Source organism: Ylistrum balloti, unplaced genomic scaffold (genome assembly GCF_031769215.1).
Source record: "Ylistrum balloti isolate Yb309-2 unplaced genomic scaffold, AGI_CSIRO_Ybal_v1 Utg370076, whole genome shotgun sequence".
Lineage (NCBI taxonomy): Eukaryota > Metazoa > Mollusca > Bivalvia > Pectinida > Pectinidae > Ylistrum > Ylistrum balloti.
Genome location: NW_026782115.1, coordinates 272,655 through 294,784, shown reverse-complemented (window position 1 = coordinate 294,784; position 22,130 = coordinate 272,655). Strand labels below are relative to the sequence as shown.

The window sequence follows — 22,130 nt, the reverse complement described above, 5'->3', positions numbered from 1 at the left end:
TCACATAGAGAGAGACATTGTTGTTGCACCAGCACAGAATATACCTAATGAATCACAATGGATGCAGTCACCAGCCCACGCCGATTTTCTCTTTTGTTATGCTACTACCCCGCAATGCGCTGCAATTAGAGACGTGGACAAAGGATCCTGGTTTATCAGTACTTTAATTGAAACGCTCCAGGAGCACCACAAGAGGTAGATATACATATATTGTAATATGATAAAATTTCATTTTTCAAACCAACGTTTCTATTGAATAACATTGAAAACAGTAGTTACAGCTTGTGACGGGCCATGAGTATTTTCTTGCTAGTTTATTACTTTTATCTATACGTACATCAAAGTGTATTTACACTAAAGTTACTACAAATTGATTTTTGTGTAGTTACTCCATTGTAATACGTATTAGCCGTCATTGACGACAACTTGACAAAAAAAGTTACAATATCAGATGCTTAACGTAATAGTTTTATAACTTTTTTCCTTAATACATGGAAATATGTAACATTACATTCAAATGTATTGCATGTCTCTACCTAAACTACGTTTATGTATACAAGTTTATTACATAAGCAAGCAACGGTCATTTACGACCGGTAAAATGATATGACAAGACCATACATGCCTAACAGCCACGTGTTAATATTGATAAATCCTCACGTAGTTTATAACCTTCATATCTAAGCTACGCAGGTGTAAATATTACAATGGTATAAAGCGAACTATATGAGAATGAAAGTGATTCTCTTAATTCTTTTCATTCGTTTATAGATGGCATCTCTCGGACATCCTTATCGAAATGAAACGGGTTCTTGCAAATAAAACTGGATCCATAGACGGCAAAAAATGTGTTCAAATTGCAGTCGTCACAGATTCACTTCGAGGAAACATTTTTTTCAGAACTACTCCAGATACATATGAAAATGTGAATATGACTTGATAAAAAACGATGGAGGTGGTTAGTCTCATAAACACAAATAGAATAAATGTCAAACGAAAGTTTTTGCAACAGCCAAGGATGGGACCAGCAAAATGTCCTCAATATTTTGGATTTATGTATAACTGACAATGTGGATGATTGCAAGTGAATGTTGTTTGTTTTACAATAAATCAAAATGGTTCTCGTATGTGCGCAACGTCTGGAAGTGGAAAACAGTTTGACCTTTCTGAAGCAACAAACATGCATGTTTGGGATTTAATTCTGGAACGGAAAACTGATGACGCACCCTGCTGTTAATTTAACAACGTTACAAAAATGGCGGCAAAACCTACTAATATTTTTATAATAGCATTGATTTTGAGTAGTTCAATAAACTGTACACTGACTTCTTAAATAGTCACGCATTGCATATCCTTAGTAGTGAAATGTTTTTTTGTTTTGATTTGATTTCATTCAAAAGTTACATTTCTGCTATCACAATTTGTATTATAAGCTTTGTTTATTGTAAATATCTAATTTTGTTTTGCTACAGTTTCCAATTCTCAGTAATGTACGTACATTTTCCAAAACATGAATTTCATCATTGTAATGTACAAATGAGTAATTAGAAACTTTCTGTAGAAGCAAAATGAACAAGTACATTGTTTTTTAAACATTTGCCACATTCGATAAAGTTACATTTGAAAATTATGTTCAAATACTCACTTCACATATCTTCAGGAATCTTTATTCGTTATATAAAAAATGTATGTTGTGCAATATATTCATTTGTCAAAAAAGGAGACAAACAAGCAAAACATATCTATATATATTGGATGTATGTTGATATTTTACTCTTTTTATTTAGGGAGATGATTAATAGATAAGCGCACATAAATATTTCAAGTTGACAATTATCATTTCAATAATAATCGATATCTTTTTATCTTGTTTACATACAAATATTATTCAAGAGACCTGTTGTGATTATCTTTTGTCTATCGTCGTCTGTTTTGCTTCTTCCGTCCGTCTTTTCGACTTCTTAGTAGACAGAAACCTGTTTTAGAGAAAATTTGTAGCAACATTCCATGCATAAAGATGCCTCGAGGTCATGAGTTACGAAGGATCTAGTATTTCCTTGCGTTATAGGTTATATGGTTAATAGTAATGAAAAAAAAGATAAATAACATAATTCCAAATAGGTTCCAGATGCAAGTGTGCGATGGCAGTGTAATGATTGGCGTATAGTTACAATGACTTCATTGACTCTAAGGGCAGAATCGTAGGGAATCAAACTGACCAGGACTTTGCAAAGTTCTTTCGGCAGATGTAAATGTCTGCCATTGGCGAACACATCTTCAAATTAAACGAAATTATGCAATTCATAAACCCAAGAGCTTCCCCCTAAAATTGTCAACAAGTTTATTTTTATGACGTTACAAAAATAAATAAATAAACTAATGAAATAAATAGCTGTTGTTCTTTTAAATTCAAGAGATCGTTTTAACCCTGGTACCTCTCTTCAGATGTACAAACTGATGTATGTACATGTAAGATACAATTGTAAAATTGTAAAATCCACGAGTAGGTTTCTTCAATTCTCTATTGGACATTGCTATCTGACCAGTCGCTCATGTCAATATATTTTGTGGGGAGATCTTGACATTCCATGTCAAACAAATGTCAATGTTATTGATGGCATTTTTCTCTTCTTTTTTAAATGTCCAAATCAACTAAGTGTGGGTAATCTGAATTTCCCTTTTTCTTTCTTTCCGTCTGTATGATGCTTGTGATATTTATAATGGGTACTAGAACATGTTTAACTTTTTGTCTTTTTGAGTTTGTTTTATAAAAGATACTGAACATTTTTGTAAAACATATTTTATGTAAACGGTTTATGTGACAGTCCCAAAACAAACAAATATCAATATGATACATAAATTAAATTAGTAGTAAATGCTAAAAGATTATTAACAGGTATTTAACATGGACATAACTGCAATACAAGCAGGCGGCTTCATCAATGTGAGCAAGTGCACGGCCTAAGTTATAAATACAACAATTGACGGTTTTTTTAAACCTCGATTGAAATTTGTTTATAATCAGTGTACAGTAACAGTGCAGTACAGTAAAATTAAAACACCTAGATTTTTCATAGCGTTTTTCAAAGCTGCCCTATACATCTCCCGCAGCTAATCGCCATAGGAAAAGACAATATCCGTCATCCTTTCAGTTGACAATCATCCACCAGATCCTGGTATTCAGTACGTAATGATGACCTCCTCTGGAAGACGGCCGTTCAGGTCTGCCCTTACATGCCAATCCTCCACAGTTGCCACGATCTCTGCTACCTCGACGCTTCCCTTTCCACGTTCTCCAGATCGTACAGAAGAGACCAACTTGGGTTTTTCTCACTTTTGCAGTTTTTTGCCCTGAACTTCTGGACTAAGCTTTCCAATTGGTACATGGTGCACTTCGGATACGGATACTCACCCTTCCCCCTTCGCAGTTGGTCATTGGTATCACATTCTACATCGATTTCAATAAAAAAAATTAATAAATACAGCTTTCCAATAAGGTCCAGATGTTGCTCTGTGTGAGGTTCCTCTCGCGAACTCCTTGTCACTTCAGCCGATTCCCCTGTTTCATCATATCTGTTATTTTCACAATGCCTTGTCCCTCTTCCATCACCCCAAATTCTTTTCACACAACATTCCACGTTGGTCCGTTTCTACTTTGCGTCATATCTATCACGATGTTCTCAAGCTTAGCTTTAAGACTGAATTAACAAATAGGCGGATCCATGGAACATGCGCAACCACTCACAATCAATGTGTCTTGATGGCTTAGTATTGTTTTAAACCTGTAGATGTTTGGGCAAGATTCAGGCTAAAATCATAATAAATGAAACAAAACAAGCAAATGTAAAAATAAACGAAACTGACTATATCAACAGATGTTCACAATCTTTTGATAAAAACTGTACATACATGCGGACAACCTGATTCTAGTGTCCGCGATTGTCCAAAACACACTCAATTGAAGTTCCATTTAAAGTTTCATCAAGAACACACGAGCGAAATCATTCTCAAACAGAAACATCGCCATCACCAAATGTTGTTTGGTTTGATTGTTTGATTCTTATGGTATGCTATTTTCGTGGTCTTCAACCACGGACACTGGCTTCTGCAGCTTTCATCAGATCAGATGACGCTTCACCAAGACCATTGCAGTCCTGCTTGTGTTTGCCTTCCAGTGAACAGAGGGCGATTTACTGGTCGACTAGAGCGAAGTAATCTATTTATTCCAAACCCTGTTGACAACCAGCTAAGTGAACATTGACGTTCCAATGTCCTCTGAGCCTAAGTGATGAATGTGACTGTGATTGTCTACACTGATGTCGGTTTTATCTAAATTTATATTAAAATGCGCTATTCACTTGTGTGTCTTTTGTACGTTTTGGAGATTGCAGGTGGTAGACACTGCTGGTGGATCTACATGCTACATTTTGATTCATCCGAATAGCACGGGTTTTATCATACACATGCACCTTCTTTTCATATATATGAGATTTACGAAATATACTGATTTATTGGGCTAGTGCCCCTCTCCGTCTAGTTTTTGACATTTCATTCGATCGCCTTAGATTTTCCTCGGTCGCCTCCCAGGTTTAAAATTTATGCTCCTAGCATCACTGACAAGTCTTCAAAGGACGAAATAGCTGTATGATGCAGATCAATGCATTGTTTAGCTTTAGTGTTGTAAAAGATAACATTCACTTGTGTGTCGTCTGTGCAATAGTCTGTATTAATAGTCTTCCGAGGTCTGCAAGACCATGGACGCTCGCAACATGCACTTGTGTGGTTCAGGCGCTGCCGAGAAATAACAGAATGGCTGACATGAAAACATACAACTTCTTGCCTGTATAGTACACTTCCTTGAACCCATTCCAAAAGCTTCCTGTCTTTCAGCAAACTTGTGTATTGTTAGAGTACGGGGTAGTCCTGTTTAATTCGGGTTACCGTTAGGTTGGGTGAATCGCTTTGTGGCATACGGGGCGGAGCAAAACGAGACACTGCAATTATCAAGACAAGATTTATTTTCCCAAAGGAATGATCAGCTTTAATTGAAATGTTCATGCTGAAATTGATGGTTCCTAACTTATGACCCCGCTATGAGATTTACAGTACATGTGAAATGAGGCATTACATTTATTTTATTGATTCCTATTAAAGTATTAGCAATGGTCAGATGATAACCTTATTTTGTATTGTAATGCTATTAGTTAAAAATTATTTTATTGGCAAATGATGGCTACAAGCAATTAACTGATAATACAATTTAGACAATTTATAGTAAATCATATCTTATAATGACAAATAGACAGACAACAGGCAGACAGACAGACAGACAGACAGACAGAGAAGGGTTGAGCAAATGAGAGAAAATGAGAAATCCGTTGATCACGTGTCTTTATTTTTACGACATGAAATACATGTAAACGTGTTATCAGTAAAGACAGAGATACATAATACCTTAGAAATATCCGTCTGAGCAGAAACACAATCGTAGAGATAAGTGTGTAGCACGTAAACATCACGTAAAGAGGAATGTAGTGGCGACTTTAGGAGATAAAAATAACTCTGTTCATAATGTTTGTCCTACAATGTTTTGCAACAACATGAAATTTAAAACGACATTTTTCTTTTGAATTGCATTCATTGAAGTACATGTACAGGGAAACGACAGGTATTTCGTTCACATCCTTAGTAGCGTGGTTAAGGAATTAGATATATCCATTGTAGGGATTCTATTGACACGGATCCCTTTTGTAGCCTCCGTAATCCTCTCCTCCTTCTCGCCTCTTCTTTGATTTGACGTCATCATTATTTTGATTAGTTTTCACAAATATATATCGTACAATTGTAAAACTATGTTATATGTTGATGAAACCAAATCATAAAAATGAACAACTCAAACCCAATACAATGTTTTCTGTGGCATATGAGGCGACTACAGCCCCCGATGTGTAAACGTGCTGAATTATTACACCAGACAGGACTCGTTCACGAGCTCACGTGCAATACTGGACCTTGTTACCATCATACTCCAGACTAACATGTTTCAGTTTCTTGTCCGCTCTGAGTCTCTAGGTATAACTGTTGATTTTTTATGGCAGTTGAACATATACCACCATCCACTATAGGACCTCTGGTTTGTCTTTTTCTGTTGTTCAGGACAAATCTCATTTTCAATGTATGTAATATATATATAGCGTTTGGCACTTTTTGTCTTAGTAGCAGCTTCGTTGCATGCCGTAAAACAAGTAAACACACCAATCAGGCAGAGTCCTTGAAAACATTGGAATTGTATCCGTCTGAGATCGGTGAATACGAGAACCTTTACATTACAACAGTAGAATTAAACTATCTGAAACTACAAGCCTTACTACGCGTTCATAACCTCACGAGTACTCAACGTTATATACAAATTAAATTTAAAAGGGGCGAGGATTCTCCTTTGCTCTGATTATTGAGTTTACACTGATGATCGGGTTTACACTGATGATCGGGTTTACACTGCTTGTCGGGTTTACACTGATGATCGGGTTTACACTGGTGTTCGGGTTTACAATGATGATCGGGTTTACACTGATGATCGGGTTTACACTGATGATCGGGTTTACAATGATGATCGGGTTTACACTGATGATCGGGTTTACAATGATGATCGGGTTTACACTGATGATCGGGTTTACACTGATGATCGGGTTTACAATGATGATCGGGTTTACAATGATGATCGGGTTTACACTGATGATCGGGTTTACAATGATGATCGGGTTTACACTGGTGTTCGGGTTTACACTGATTGTCGGGTTTACACTGATGATCGGGTTTACAATGATGATCGGGTTTACACTGCTTGTCGGGTTTACACTGATGATCGGGTTTACACTGATGATCGGGTTTACACTGGTGTTCGGGTTTACAATGATGATCGGGTTTACAATGATGATCGGGTTTACAATGATGATCGGGTTTACACTGATGATCGGGTTTACACTGGTGTTCGGGTTTACAATAATGATCGGGTTTACAATGATGATTGGGTTTACACTGGTGTTCGGGTTTACAATGATGATCGGGTTTACAATGATGATCGGGTTTACAATGATGATCGGGTTTACACTGGTGTTAGGGTTTACGCTGATGATCGGGTTTACAATAATGATCGGGTTTACACTGATGATCGGGTTTACAATGATGATCGGGTTTACAATGATGATCGGGTTTACTATGATGATCGGGTTTACAATGATGATCGGGTTTACAATGATGATCGGGTTTACAATGATGATTGGGTTTACATTGATTGTCGGGTTTACACTGCTTGTCAGGTTTACACTGGTGTTCGGGTTTACAATGATGATCGGGTTTACAATGATGATTGGGTTTACAATGATGATCGGGTTTACAATGATGTTCGGGTTTACACTGATGATCGGGTTTACAATAATGATCGGGTTTACACTGGTGTTCGGGTTTACACTGATTGTCGGGTTTACACTGCTTGTCGGGTTTACACTGATGATCGGGTTTACACTGGTGTTCGGGTTTAAACTGATGATCGGGCTTACAATAATGATCGGGTTTACACTGATGATCGGGTTTACAATAATCATCGGGTTTACAATAATGATCGGGTTTACACTGATGATCGGGTTTACAATAATGATCGGGTTTACAATAATGATCGGGTTTACAATGATGATCGGGTTTACACTGATGATCGGGTTTACAATGATGATCGGGTTTACAATAATGATCGGGTTTACACTGATGATCGGGTTTACAATAATGATCGGGTTTACAATGATGATCGGGTTTACAATAATGATCGGGTTTACAATAATGATCGGGTTTACACTGATGGATCGGGTTTACAATGATGATCGGGTTTACAATAATGATCGGGTTTACAATGATAATCGGGTTTACACTGATGATCGGGTTTACAATGATGATCGGGTTTACACTGATGATCGGGTTTATACTGATGATCGGGTTTACAATGATGATCGGGTTTACACTGATGATCGGGTTTACACTGCTTATCGGGTTTACAATGATGATCGGGTTTACAATGATGATCGGGTTTACAATGATGATCGGGTTTACACTGATGATCGGGTTTACACTGATGATCGGGTTTACAATAATGATCGGGTTTACACTGATGATCGGGTTTACAATAATGATCGGGTTACACTGATGATCGGGTTTACAATAATCATCGGGTTTACAATAATGATCGGGTTTACAATGATGATCGGGTTTACAATAATGATCGCGTTTACAATAATGATCGGGTTTACAATAATGATCGCGTTTACAATAATGATCGGGTTTACACTGATGATCGGGTTTACACTGCTTGTCGGGTTTACACTGATGATCGGGTTTACACTGATGATTGGGTTTACACTGATGATCGGGTTTACACTGGTGTTCGAGTTTACACTGTTTGTCGGGTTTACACTGATGATCGGGTTTACAATAATGATCGGGTTTACACTGATGATCGGGTTTACAATAATGATCGGGTTTACAATAATGATCGGGTTTACATGATGATCGGGTTTACAATAATGATCGGGTTTAGTCTGATGTTCGGGTTTACACTGATGATCGGGTTTACACTGGTGTTCGGGTTTACACTGATGATCGGGTTTACACTGATGTTCGGGTTTACACTGGTGTTCGGGTTTACACTGTTTGTCGGGTTTACACTGATGTTCGGGTTTACACTGATGATCGGGTTTACACTGCTTATCGGGTTTACAATAATGATCGGGTTTACAATGATGATCGGGTTTACAATAATGATCGGGTTTACAATAATGATCGGGTTTACAATGATAATCGGGTTTACACTGATGATCGGGTTTACAATGATGATCGGGTTTACACTGATGATCGGGTTTATACTGATGATCGGGTTTACAATGATGATCGGGTTTACACTGATGATCGGGTTTACACTGCTTATCGGGTTTACAATGATGATCGGGTTTACAATGATGATCGGGTTTACAATGATGATCGGGTTTACACTGATGATCGGGTTTACAATAATGATCGGGTTTACACTGATGATCGGGTTTACAATAATGATCGGGTTACACTGATGATCGGGTTTACAATAATCATCGGGTTTACAATAATGATCGGGTTTACAATGATGATCGGGTTTACAATAATGATCGCGTTTACAATAATGATCGGGTTTACACTGATGATCGGGTATACACTGCTTGTCGGGTTTACACTGATGATCGGGTTTACACTGATGATTGGGTTTACACTGATGATCGGGTTTACACTTGTGTTCGGGTTTACACTGTTTGTCGGGTTTACACTGATGATCGGGTTTACAATAATGATCGGGTTTACACTGATGATCGGGTTTACAATAATGATCGGGTTTACAATAATGATCGGGTTTACATGATGATCGGGTTTACAATAATGATCGGGTTTACTCTGATGTTCGGGTTTACACTGATGATCGGGTTTACACTGGTGTTCGGGTTTACACTGATGATCGGGTTTACACTGATGTTCGGGTTTACACTGGTGTTCGGGTTTACACTGTTTGTCGGGTTTACACTGATGTTCGGGTTTACACTGATGATCGGGTTTACACTGCTTATCGGGTTTACAATGATGATCGGGTTTACAATGATGATCGGGTTTACACTGGTGTTCGGGTTTACACTGATGATCGGGTTTACAATAATTATGGTGTCTACACATGTCAGTAATTTTTCACTTATAACTGTCGCCGTTACTGACTAGCTCATATCTAACACCTTCGTGTACATTCCAAGTATCGATGACAATATTTCAGTGCTGAATGCCAACTAGCATGATAGAAATAAGGATCAATCTTTCATTAATCTAAATTAATCAATCTTTATGTACTGGAAAAACAAAGTACCCGAACAGAACCCACATGGTCGGGCTGATGACCCAATATAATACTTTTTCAGTCCGATCGGGGATTTGAATCCCGTCGTCATGGTAGAAGACGGCTACGCTAACCACTGCGCCTTGTGGCCACCACTGCGTATGATTCCGTCTTGTGTCGAGGCTATTGCAGGAAACGTTTAAGTGCTACAGTGTACATATGATAAAATGTATGAATATGTTGTGATTGTACCTAGTGGGCAGTGAAATATCAACACCACAACAAAGGAATCGAATTGATCTCTAACTGTCCTATATTTTACACTTAGCGAGCGAATACATGTAGAATCAAAGCTTCACAGTGAAATATAAACACTGTACACAGAGATACAGAAGTTATGTTCGTCGTGATTTTGTAGATAACGAAACTCGAAGTAGTTCATCTCGATATACACGTCCGGTAACGGATGTAGTCCGCATATGTATACAAGTGCCCTCGACCTCCTGGAACGCCAACGCACCTATGTGATAGATGTAAATAGTATTTTGAGATTTGGCTATCAGACAAACCAGTTTTGTAACCTCAAACAAGTTCTGTGACCTTGTACCTTTACCGAAAATAACACTGAACAGATTAATCTAATAAGATAATGACATAATTCTCAAGCAAAAAAGTCCCGAATATCTTACAGAATGATATTGTATCCCTCCGAAAAAAAACTGAGGTATAGTTAAAGTACAAATCTGAGTTCGGGAAAATCTATTTTCAATTAAGGGTGTATTCCACCTTCCGCGAGGTACTTTCACTTTGCTGAGTTATCGTCCTTCATTAAGTCTTACGTAACAAGAATTAACATAACTAGTAAGGTTAAGGACCATGTCTACCAAATCAAACATTATGTGGTGACAGATGTTTGTACATCGATAACAGCGACCAACATTAACACCGTACGTTCAAATATGTATCAATTATTATTTCCCTGAATTGCTATATCAGAATTGACTGGTTGATTTCGATGTCATAGGTGGTCAAATGTATTGAAAACAATAGCAAGAGTGAAATGTTAATTTGGATTATAAGATGAGTGAAAAATTAAAGTTTTTTTTCCGAAATACCAGAAGAACCACGGCCACCATATTTGGAAACCAAGAACACTATTTAGAATTTACATATTATCTCAAAACATAGAGTTTCAAAAACAATTATTCTTAACTAAAAAACATTATGAGTAAATCTGTACTACTAGTTATAAAACTATTTATTTTCAGTAAAATGTTTCATAATAATGTTTCAATACCAACGTGATTTAAGTTTATTAAATCATCATCATCTTCTTCTTCTTCTTCTTCTTCTTCTTTATCATCATCATCATCATCATCATCATCATCATCATCATCATCATCATCTTCACCATCATCATCATCATCATCATCATCATCATCATCATCATCATCATCATCTTCTTCTTCTTCTTCATCATCATCATCATCATCATCATCATCATCTTCTTCTTCTTCTTCTTCTTCTTCTTCTTCATCATCATCATCATCATCATCATCATCATCATCTTCTTCTTCTTCTTCTTCTTCTTTTCGTCTTATCCCTCGCCGTCTAAATTTCTAATTTAGTTGACGATGGTAAAGGTGTGCTGACGCTTCTGCTTCTTTTAATTGCTTCGATCTTTCTCTCTTTCTTTTCCCATTTCTCCCTCATTCCTTCAAGTCGTTTTTCTCTGTTCTTTCGAGCACGCTCTAATTTCTCTTCTGTTGATATCCTGTTTAGTTTCTCTGTAATTGGAATTCTTGCCAATTTCTTACAGATTTTCTCCCGTCTTTCTTCAGCCTTCAATTCTCTGTAGATCCGTGCCCTTTCTAGCTTTTCATCCACCTTCACCTTTTCAATTTCGTCGTTCTCATGTGACAGATTTTTCGTCATCTTTGCTTCCAGTCGCTTCCGTATTTCTGCTTGTCTTTCCTCTCTTTTGGCTGCCGCCAATTCTCGTCGGTGATCAGACAGTCGCGCCATTTTTCCTTTCCGTCGTAGTTCTTCACTCCTCAAAACATCTGCGTCTGCTTCTCGTGTTTTGGAAGGCAGTTTAACAACACTTCTGGTGGTAAGGGGAGGTAACTTTCGGGGACGTAAGGAGACTGATTTTACGTTATTTTGTGTGTATTGTGGAACTCCAGGTAGTTGATTATAGGCGTCATTTGAGGTTGACTGGTCTGGAATTTCCTCATTTATTTCTACAGTGAATGACACGCCTCCTACTCCCTTATTAGGAATGATCCCCTCCTCTCTCAGCTGCATAAGCACAGTCTGCTCTGTCTTCCGTGACAAATTTAACATGGGTGTGCCCTCACTTACTGGAACTCCAACAGGATTCCCAATATGAATGGTTTGAACCTGTAGTGGGAATGAAATTCTGGAATAATGCGACTGGACTTTAATAACTTAATTCAATGATTGTATATGTCCATAATACTTTCTTACAGAGTTAAAATGAAAGAGGAATTCTATTAGAATCAATGAAGCTAACGAATCCGGTCTAACGAGGTTACATTATATAGAAAATAATGACACATATGTACATGTATTTCAGACATTTTACTTAGTACTGTTGAAATATTGGCATCGTGGAAATGAAATACACACCATGGAAAAAAGTCCTGATGTAAAGTAAATCTCTATTGTTTTGTCGAAACGTTTAATAAATTTTGACTACATCGTTTCAGAGTGTCTCCATAATACCTGGTCTGCCGGAGCTTCCTGTCTTTACAAAATTACAACTGTTGTGGGCATTTTGTTTCCTAATTACCTTGTTACGTTTGTGATCCCTTCCAAACAGCGCTCTCAATCGGCATTTCTTTGGTTTTTCTTCAAACTCAATCGTCCTCGTGTACGTGCATCCCATGATTTGCGGAGAAATGTACAAAGCTGCTTTTGCGAAATGCTTGAAGCATACATAGAAACAAGGTATTATGACGTAATAATAGTAGAGAACGTTTGACGTCATAATGTCGCAAACTGGACGGGGTTGACTGCTGGTAGATCAACGATTGGCTATAGTGTTTAGAACTAATGTTTCAAAACTGAATTAAGTATTGTATCAGTCAATGAAAAAGTATCCATAACAGTAACACAGAGCAATACTGCGTTTTGCAGGCAATTTCTAGATTTGCTTGCAAAGCTATGTCATTCACAAACACCATAAATGCCATAGCATGACAATTCGGTGTTTATATCTATATTTTCTAGACATATTGTTTTTCTGTTGTTGTTGTTTTTTAACATTTTCTTCAGGTTGATAATGTCAATAGAATAGAAGTTCTTGTTTAACACTTGGTCATGGAAAGAAATTGAAGCAGAATGTGTTTACAAAATCGGATGCAAGAACTGCGACGCATCATATATCAGAGAAACAGACAGGAGATTCGGGATTCGACTCAATGTATACCAAAAAGACGCGGAGTCCAAAAAAGGCAAAAACTTCACTAGATAAGAGTGAAAACATTCACAGTCCTAGATCAATAAATCTGCACTTACAAATCATTCCACACAGCAAAATCATATCATTGACTGGGAAAACTGAAAAAAAAAAAAAAAAAACAGCCGACAGGTAAAAACCACTTTTTTTTCAGACAGTTGGTTAAGGAAGCCACCTGGATACGCCGCAGCGGGCCAGTACTGAATGGGGACGAGTGGTGCCTAACACAGCTGATTGAAGCAAGATTTGTTTCGACATTATAGGAATGGACAGGTAACACACAGGTGCTTGCTTATGTCACGACCCGATGTGCCTTTAAGTACTTAAGTATCTTCCATGTTCGTAAATTGATTTCTCTTTACCCAAGCATGCTTCAAGTCTCAGCACCGACTAAATGCTTTCGTATATATGTCAACTATGAATTCCAACGTCAGAATATCTATTGCTTGATTTGACGTGTTAACTAAGTCTAATCAATTTGTAGGAGTTATTTCCCTTTTCTAAAGGAGGTTTACCAAATCTTTCTCCACTTCAATTTTTAACCATACATTTTAAGTTAATATATTGGTCGATGCTGCCGTCTGTATGCAAAGTCGTGTTCCATGTTATTTAGTTAAGTAATTTAACATTCTAAGTGGACAGTCTAAGTATATTGATTACTAATACATGGTAACTAATGAAAGCTAATGGTATGATTTCAAAGTGTTTTTTTTTTAATTTTGGAAATGAAAGATAAATGTTGAGCGCTTTAAAGTGTATCATTAAAATGAATGGAGATCAGTATATATATGTGTATATATATATATATAAACTGATAAGAAAAAATGATTAAGTTTCAGCCGACTCAGGCGGCAATCACAATCGTTGACACTTGTCATTCCTCATACCATTATAACTTATCGAAATCTATCACATCCAGTACCGGCGGTTTCTTTCTCTGTTCCCTTGTTTATCCGATTTCTATAACGTATATCACACACATTTGCCGCAAGAACTAGAAGATATTACAATTTTAAATCTCTTTAAATGTTATACGTTACACATAGTTTGTTCTATTGAGCAGTCTTGAGACAGGAGAGAGAAAAGTAGGTAGAACGAAAGAGAGAAAAAAGATGATGGTGAGGAAGAATAAAAATCTAATAGTATTTTTAATATACTGTTGAGTGGATTGGCAAATAATTTCATTTTCTTGTTTTGATAACTCATGATTTCCAAATAGTAGAAGGTGCAAGTCCAACGGAATGAATTCATTTAGCTCACGACACAATTTTATACTTAATTTATTACAGACAAAAATGAAGTGAGAAGCATCTTCAACAGGATGTCGACACTGCCAATTTCCATAATTAATCAAATTAGCATGAAATAAGTCTTGATTTAGAAGGCTTGAACAAGTTCTGAATCTAACGTGCAAATTGGTATTTTTCTGTCACCAATTCGATAGTAGTAGGGAATTTGTATATCTCGAAGTTTAAGAAGGGACATTTGAAAGGCTGAATATCATACATGTTGTCGGATTTAATTTTCTAATTGGTCCCATAGTCGGATTGTGGAGGAAAAGAAGGACGATCTTGTGAGTTGTTAACGCTAATTCGGTATAGAATAATTGATGACGCTTCGAAGATTATAGATCTGCGGATGTCAGTGTATCCGTTCGTCCCTTCGCCCATCCGTCCGTCTTATGTTTGTCTGGATGTCTGTATCTCCTTCTTTATGGAAATGTTTGTCCGCCTGCGTATTCACCTGTCTCCATTTGCATCTATTGTGTGTCTTTATGTCCGTCTGTCCGTTAGACTGTCTGTGTAACATTTCCTCCGACTGTGTCAACTTTTGTCCAGCTATTTGGCTCTCTCTCTCTCTCTCTCTCTCTCTCTCTCTCTCTCTCTCTCTCTCTCTCTCTCTCTCTCTCTCTCTCTCTCTCAATTTCCACATAAAACATCATTTGATATAAATTGCATTATTACATTTTGTTCGAAACTGGATACATACCGACTTTCTTCCACTGTCAGAGAAGTCTATTTTGTATTAGCTGAAAACAAGTACCTGTCATGATCGCCTATTTCTCGAGATTGTATCAAACTTGTCTATATAGACCAATCTAAATTATACAACATTGACATTCATACTAAGGGGCCCTAGATCACATATATCGACAGGATGCAGTTTACAACAGTTGATATAAAGTTAGATAAACGAATTAATGACCGAACCTTTTGTAATCACACATCTTCATATTGATAAACATTTTGCACAGACAATAACGAAAAGTCATTCTCTGATACCATGAAATAAAGACACTGCTAACATGTGCTCACAAGAAACCCTAACAGTGTACAAAACCTCAGTATACCGTACCGCACATAGCACGACCGCATTTATAGAAGCGATTAGGAATGGGCACAAGCGGAGCACTCTTTCAGGGAACTTTGTTCATGTGACAACCCATGCTTGACAGGAAAATCACACTTGGCTTCTATTAAGACGTTTTTAACACGTATATTCTGTATATATACAACAGGACAATTCTTAATCGCGGTGTTTCAAGTCTATTCCTTTCAAATGCACTCATTTCAGAATACCAATGAAATCAGACAGTGATCTAATGTCGGGCATTGCATTTTGCAAATTGTGGTAATGAATTTCGGTTTTCACTTCCTTTTAACTGATTTTATTTCATTATTTTTACATGCTATCATTAGGTATCACGGGATAGGTAACGTATATAGAACGTATGTGAAAGAGACCCGTAACACCAGAGCATAATAGCTTCAAAATCTCACCATATTTCATTTTTTTCGCGAAAATATTGCTACGTTTGGTTATTTTAAACATAAATATCTCCTAACAGGTAGGTTTTTTTCGTTACATTGAATTTTAAGTGGCACAGCACCATGTATGCAAATGACTCTAAAACCACATAGTCGACGTCATGACACCAATATAAGAAATGCACCAAAGGGAGATGGTGGGCGTGTCTTTTCTTTAAAAAAGGGTGCTTTTAAACGTCACTATGTCCAAATTTTACAACATATTTAAATGAGTTATTTAAATATGCAAATTGGATTTTCCCGATATTTTCAATTTACGCTTGATCAAGATCTACTTGTTATGTAAGTAATCAACACGGACTAGATTTATTCGATATAATTTGCTGGTAATTGGAAAAGCGGACTTACCTGTTACCTTTTCACTTTTTTTCAAGGTTTTATTATCACAACGCAGTAAAATGTTACAATGAACTTGTTTATTTTTCATTGAATGATATATGACTAACCAGTAATCATTGTTTGATTCCAAGATGAGCTTTTGTAACGATTATACATTATTCATAGAAAATGTGAAACCCATACTGCAGGCGTCATCTTACAGTGTAAAACAGGTATGTGTTTCACATTTTCTTGGAATCAAACAATGATTACTGGTGATGATATTCCAACTCAAATATCACAAATAACGGGCCAGTACTATATATGATAGGTCATGTAAACAAAGCGGCGAAGTCGACTTCAAAGGCCAGAGATAAGGGAGATCATTCTTGAAAGTTTGGGGTGTCTGTTTTGCAGCAGTTTATTGGAGATAAATGTTTTTTTGCTTGTAATGATATAAGAAAAATACTTGTTGGCTGAATTCCTGAAAAGGATGGTTAAAAGAACAACATTATATATAACTGCTGTAGGGAGGGTATACGAGATTTCGTCACCGTGTATCTCTGTAGAGTATGCGTCAGGCACCAGATGCCCTGAACCTCATTAACATAAAAAAAAATTCATCTGAAGATCTTATCAGTTACATTTACGTGGGTATTGAGTTTCATAACTCAAACTATAAACCGATCGGGAGCGACTTAGGATGGTTTTACAAAAACAACATGATGGACATTGAATCACGAGATTATCCGAAAACAACTTCGGCCATGTATTCAGGTTAAGTTTCCTAAAGTTACATGTAACTGAATTTTTATCAGGAAATAGTTAACATTGTTGTTAAACCCCCCCCACTACAATCATTTGTACTTTCCCATACTGACCCACTGAATGCTTCCAGTAAGGCCAACAAGAATGATTAAAATCAGTTCTGATAGAATATTTCAAAATTGTTGTAAAATTATATACATATTTATCCTATAGTTAACACCCCTGGTTCACGTGAAACAATAAATTCGATGTGAATGGTTCTTTAGACAACAAAGTGTACGTTATTGATAGTGTCTTGTATATATTGTTCATTCATATTTATCCTATAGTTAACACCCCTGGTTCACGTGAAACAATAAATTCAAAGTCAACAAAGTGTTCGTTATACCTTCATATTGGTTTGTATATATTGTCCATTCATATACACAGCCAAGGAAAACACCAAAACACCCCAGAATAAGCTGATGGGGCGTCACATCGCAACTGATACAGCCCAACACTCGACAGAAACTACGTGGTATGATAACGCCCGCTTTCTGTCGAGACTGTGGCTCTTCAAGCCTTATGTCTTGCTACGAAACAGTTTTTATTGATACGAACATGGACGATACTTAAGTACTTAAAGGCACATCGTGTTGAAGACGGTTGTGACGTAAGTAAGCACCTGTGTGTTACCTGTCCATTCCTGTAATGTCGAAACAGATCTTGCTTCAATCAGCTGTTTTTTAGCATTGAGTTTTCTAATGTGAGCTGAAGGTAGGCGGCAGAGGAATCTTGTGCATCTATTCATTCGTCCGTCCCTTGATTGTATATATACACGACAAAGCCATCCACAGGGACTTGACACGGATTCCCAAACCACAATCCATACTTTAATATGTTAACCGTTGAGAATTTGTGTCAGGTCCCTGTAGTGCCACCTTATGAAACAAGTGTAATTTTTAGGTACCACCAATGACATTGCGAGTGTGCGACCATTATGACGCCAGTTTTGTGGGGATAAAAACGGGGACGGTTAGCCGTTAAAATGGATGTACTTTCTGACGAAGTACACTTTCGATAATGAATCGTTTAGTTTGATTCAAATCAAGTTATGACTGGTATAAAACAGCAATATAGAATAGAAGTTTTTGAAACATAACCGGTAGAAGATTTGAGTGTAACATTTCGATGACTACACGGTCACTTTCGTCAGAGAAATGACCAGTGTTGAGCATACTAGCACTGACGTACGTAGTGTACGAGATGGTACGGATCGACCAACTTTTTCGGCTGCTCTATAATCCTATGTACACTAAGGCCGAAAATAGTGGTAAAAAGATTATAGACCAAAATAATACACCAGGTGGTAACCATGTACTGTTGTCAATTCGGCTACGCTTTGTTTAACACTTGGTCTAAATAAGCGAGAGTGTTTGGCCCCACTCGTCTCTATTCTGTACTGGCCCGCTGCGGCGTTTCCAGATGGCTTCCTTAACCAACCGTCTGAAAAAGGTTGTTTTCCCTGTCGAATTTTTTTCAATTTTCCCAGTCAGTGATATGATTTTGCTGTGTGGAATGATTTGTAAGTGCAGATTTATTTATCTGGGACTGTGAATGTTTTCACTCTTATCTACTGAAGTTTTTGCCTTTTTTGGATTCCGCGCCTTTTTGGTGTTCATTGAGTCGAATCCCGAATCTCCTGTCTGTTTCTCTGATATATGATGCGTCGCAGTTCTTGCATCCGATTTTGTAAACACATTCTGCTTCAATTTCTTTCCATGACCAAGTGTTAAACAAGAACTTCTATTCTATTGACATTATCAACCTGAAGAAAATGTTAAAAAAAAAAAAAAAAAAAAAACAGTATGTCTACAGAATATAAATATAAACACACATTTATGGTGTTTGTGAATGACATAGCTTTGCAAGCAAATCTAGAAATTGCCTGCAAAACGCAGTACTGCTCTGTGTTACTGTTATGGATACTTTTTCATTGACTGATACAATACTTAACTCAGTTTTGAAACATTAGTTCTAAACACTATAGCCAATCGTTGATCTACCAGCAGTCAACCCCGTCCAGTTCCGGAACATTATGACGTCAAACGTTCTCTACTATTATTACGTCATAATACCTTGTTTCTATGTATACTTCAAGCATTTTGCAAAAGCAGCTTTGTACATTTCTCCGCAAATCATGGGATGCACGTACACGAGGACGATTGAGTTTGAAGAAAAACCAAAGAGATGTCGATTGAGAGCGCTGTTTGGAAGGGATCACAAGCGTAACAAGGTAATTAGGAAACAAAATGCCCACAACAGTTGTAATTTTGTAAGACAGGAAGCTCCGGCAGACCAGGTATTATGGAAACACTCTGAAACGATGTAGTCAAAATTTATTAAACGTTTCGACAAAACGATAGAGATTTACTTTACATCAGGACTTTTTTCCATGTTGTGTATTTCATTTCCACGACGCCAATATTTCAACAGTACTAAGTAAAATGTCTGAAATACATGTACATATGTGTCATTATTTTCTATATAATGTAACCTCGTTATACTGAATTCGTTGGTTTAATTTATTCAATAGAATTCCTCTTTCATTTTAACTCTGTAAGACAGTATTAAGGACATATACGATCATTGAATTAAGTTATCGAAGTCTAGTCGCATTATTCCAGACTTTCATTCCCACTACAGGTTCAAACCATTCATATTGGGAATCCTGTTGGAGTTCCAGTAAGTGAGGGCACACCCATGTTAAATTTGTCACGGAAGACAGAGCAGACTGTGCTTATGCAGCTGAGAGAGGAGGGGATCATTCCTAATAAGGGAGTAGGAGGCGTGTCATTCACTGTAGAAATAAATGAGGAAATTCCAGACCAGTCAACCTCAAATGACGCCTATAATCAACTACCTGGAGTTCCACAATACACACAAAATAACGTAAAATCAGTCTCCTTACGTCCCCGAAAGTTACCTCCCCTTACCACCAGAAGTGTTGTTAAACTGCCTTCCAAAACACGAGAAGCAGACGCAGATGTTTTGAGGAGTGAAGAACTACGACGGAAAGGAAAAATGGCGCGACTGTCTGATCACCGACGAGAATTGGCGGCAGCCAAAAGAGAGGAAAGACAAGCAGAAATACGGAAGCGACTGGAAGCAAAGATGACGAAAAATCTGTCACATGAGAACGACGAAATTGAAAAGGTGAAGGTGGATGAAAAACTGGAAAGGGCACGGATCTACAGAGAATTGAAGGCTGAAGAAAGACGGGAGAAAATCTGTAAGAAATTGGCAAGAATTCCAATTACAGAGAAACCAAACAGGATATCAACAGAAGAGAAATTAGAGCGTGCTCGAAAGAACAGAGAAAAACAACTTGAAGGAATGAGGGAGAAATGGGAAAAGAAAGAGAGAAAGATCGAAGCAATTAAAAGAAGCAGAAGCGTCAGCACACCTTTACCATCGTCAACTAAATTAGAAATTTAGACGGCGAGGGTTAAGACGAAACGAAGAAGAAGAAGAAGATGATGATGATGATGATGATGATGATGATGATGATGATGATGATGATGATGAAGAAGAAGAAGAAGATGATGATGATGATGATGATGATGATGATGATGATGATGATGATGATGATGATGAAGAAGAAGAAGAAGAAGAAGAAGATGATGATGCTGATGCTGATGATGATGATGATGATGATGATGATGATGATGATGATGATGATGATGATGATGATGATGATGATGATAAAGAAGAAGAAGAAGAAGCAGAAGAAGAAGAAGATGATGATGATGATGATGATGATGATGATTTAATAAACTTAAATCACTTTGGTATTGAAACATTATGATGAAACATTTTACTAAAAATAAAGTTTGATAACTAGTAGTAAAGATTTACTCATAATGTTTTTTAGTTAAGAATAATTGTTTTTGAAACTCTATGTTTTGAGATAATATGTAAATTCTAAGTAGTGTTCTTGGTCTCCAAATATAGCGGTCGTGGTTCTTCTGGTATTTCGGAAAAAAACTTTAATTTTTCATTCATCTTATAATCCACATAAACATCTCACTCTTGCTAATGTTTTCAATACATTTGACCACCTATGACATCGAAATCAACCAGTCAATTCTGATATAGCCATTCAGGGAAATTATAATTGATACATATTTGAACGTACGGTGTTAATGTTGGTCGCTGTTATCGATGTACAAACATCTGTCACCACATAATGTTTGATTTGGGAGACATGGTCCTTAACCTTACTAGTTATGTTAATTCTTGTTACGTAAGACTTAATGAAGGACGATAACTCAGCAAAGTAAAAGTACCTCGCGGAAGGTGACATACACCCTTAATTGAAAATAGATTTTCCCGAACTCAGATTTGTACTTTATCTATACCTCAGTTTTTTTCGGAGGGATACAATATCATTCTGTAAGTTATTCGGGACTTTTTTGCTTGAGAATTATGTCATTATCTTATTAGATTAATCTGTTCAGTGTTATTTTCGGTAAAGTTACAAGGTCACAGAACTTGTTTGAGGTTACAAAACTGGTTTGTCTGATAGCCAAATCTCAAAATACTATTTACATCTATCACATAGGTGCGTTGGCGTTCCAGGAGGTCGAGGGCACTTTTATACATACGCGGACTACATCCGTTACTGGACGTGTGTATCGAGATGAACTACTTCGAGTTTCGTTATCTACAAAATCACGACGAACATGACTTCTGTATCTCTGTGTACAGTGTTTATATTCCACTGTGAAGTTTTGATTCTACATGTATTCGCTCGCTAAGTGTAAAATATAGGACAGTTAGAGATCAATTCGATTCCTTT

General features: G+C 37.1%; 2 protein-coding genes across 2 annotated transcripts; one reads left to right on the top strand and one right to left on the bottom strand.

Moving 5' to 3' along the window:
• Window positions 1–11,503: 11,503 nt before the first annotated feature.
• Window positions 11,504–12,803, bottom strand: LOC132549694 (uncharacterized). Its single transcript, XM_060213644.1, has 2 exons — window positions 12,708–12,803; window positions 11,504–12,295 (listed from the first exon to the last, which is right to left on the bottom strand). Exons 1-2 carry the CDS (start codon window positions 12,801–12,803, stop codon window positions 11,504–11,506), a joined length of 888 nt encoding a protein of 295 aa, XP_060069627.1.
• A 6,666-nt stretch (window positions 12,804–19,469) lies between these two features.
• Window positions 19,470–20,767, top strand: LOC132549695 (uncharacterized). Its single transcript, XM_060213645.1, has 2 exons — window positions 19,470–19,565; window positions 19,976–20,767. Exons 1-2 carry the CDS (start codon window positions 19,470–19,472, stop codon window positions 20,765–20,767), a joined length of 888 nt encoding a protein of 295 aa, XP_060069628.1.
• Window positions 20,768–22,130: the final 1,363 nt, after the last annotated feature.

Bases quoted from the DNA above. Each gene is read 5' to 3' on its own strand.
- LOC132549694 (XM_060213644.1), bottom strand. From the start codon at position 12,803: ATGGGATGCACGTACACGAGGACGATTGAGTTTGAAGAAAAACCAAAG. The intron at 12,296-12,707 runs GTAATTAGGAAA...TTCCCACTACAG, and splicing joins GGGATCACAAACGTAACAAG to GTTCAAACCATTCATATTGG.
- LOC132549695 (XM_060213645.1), top strand. From the start codon at position 19,470: ATGGGATGCACGTACACGAGGACGATTGAGTTTGAAGAAAAACCAAAG. The intron at 19,566-19,975 runs GTAATTAGGAAA...TTCCCACTACAG, and splicing joins GGGATCACAAGCGTAACAAG to GTTCAAACCATTCATATTGG.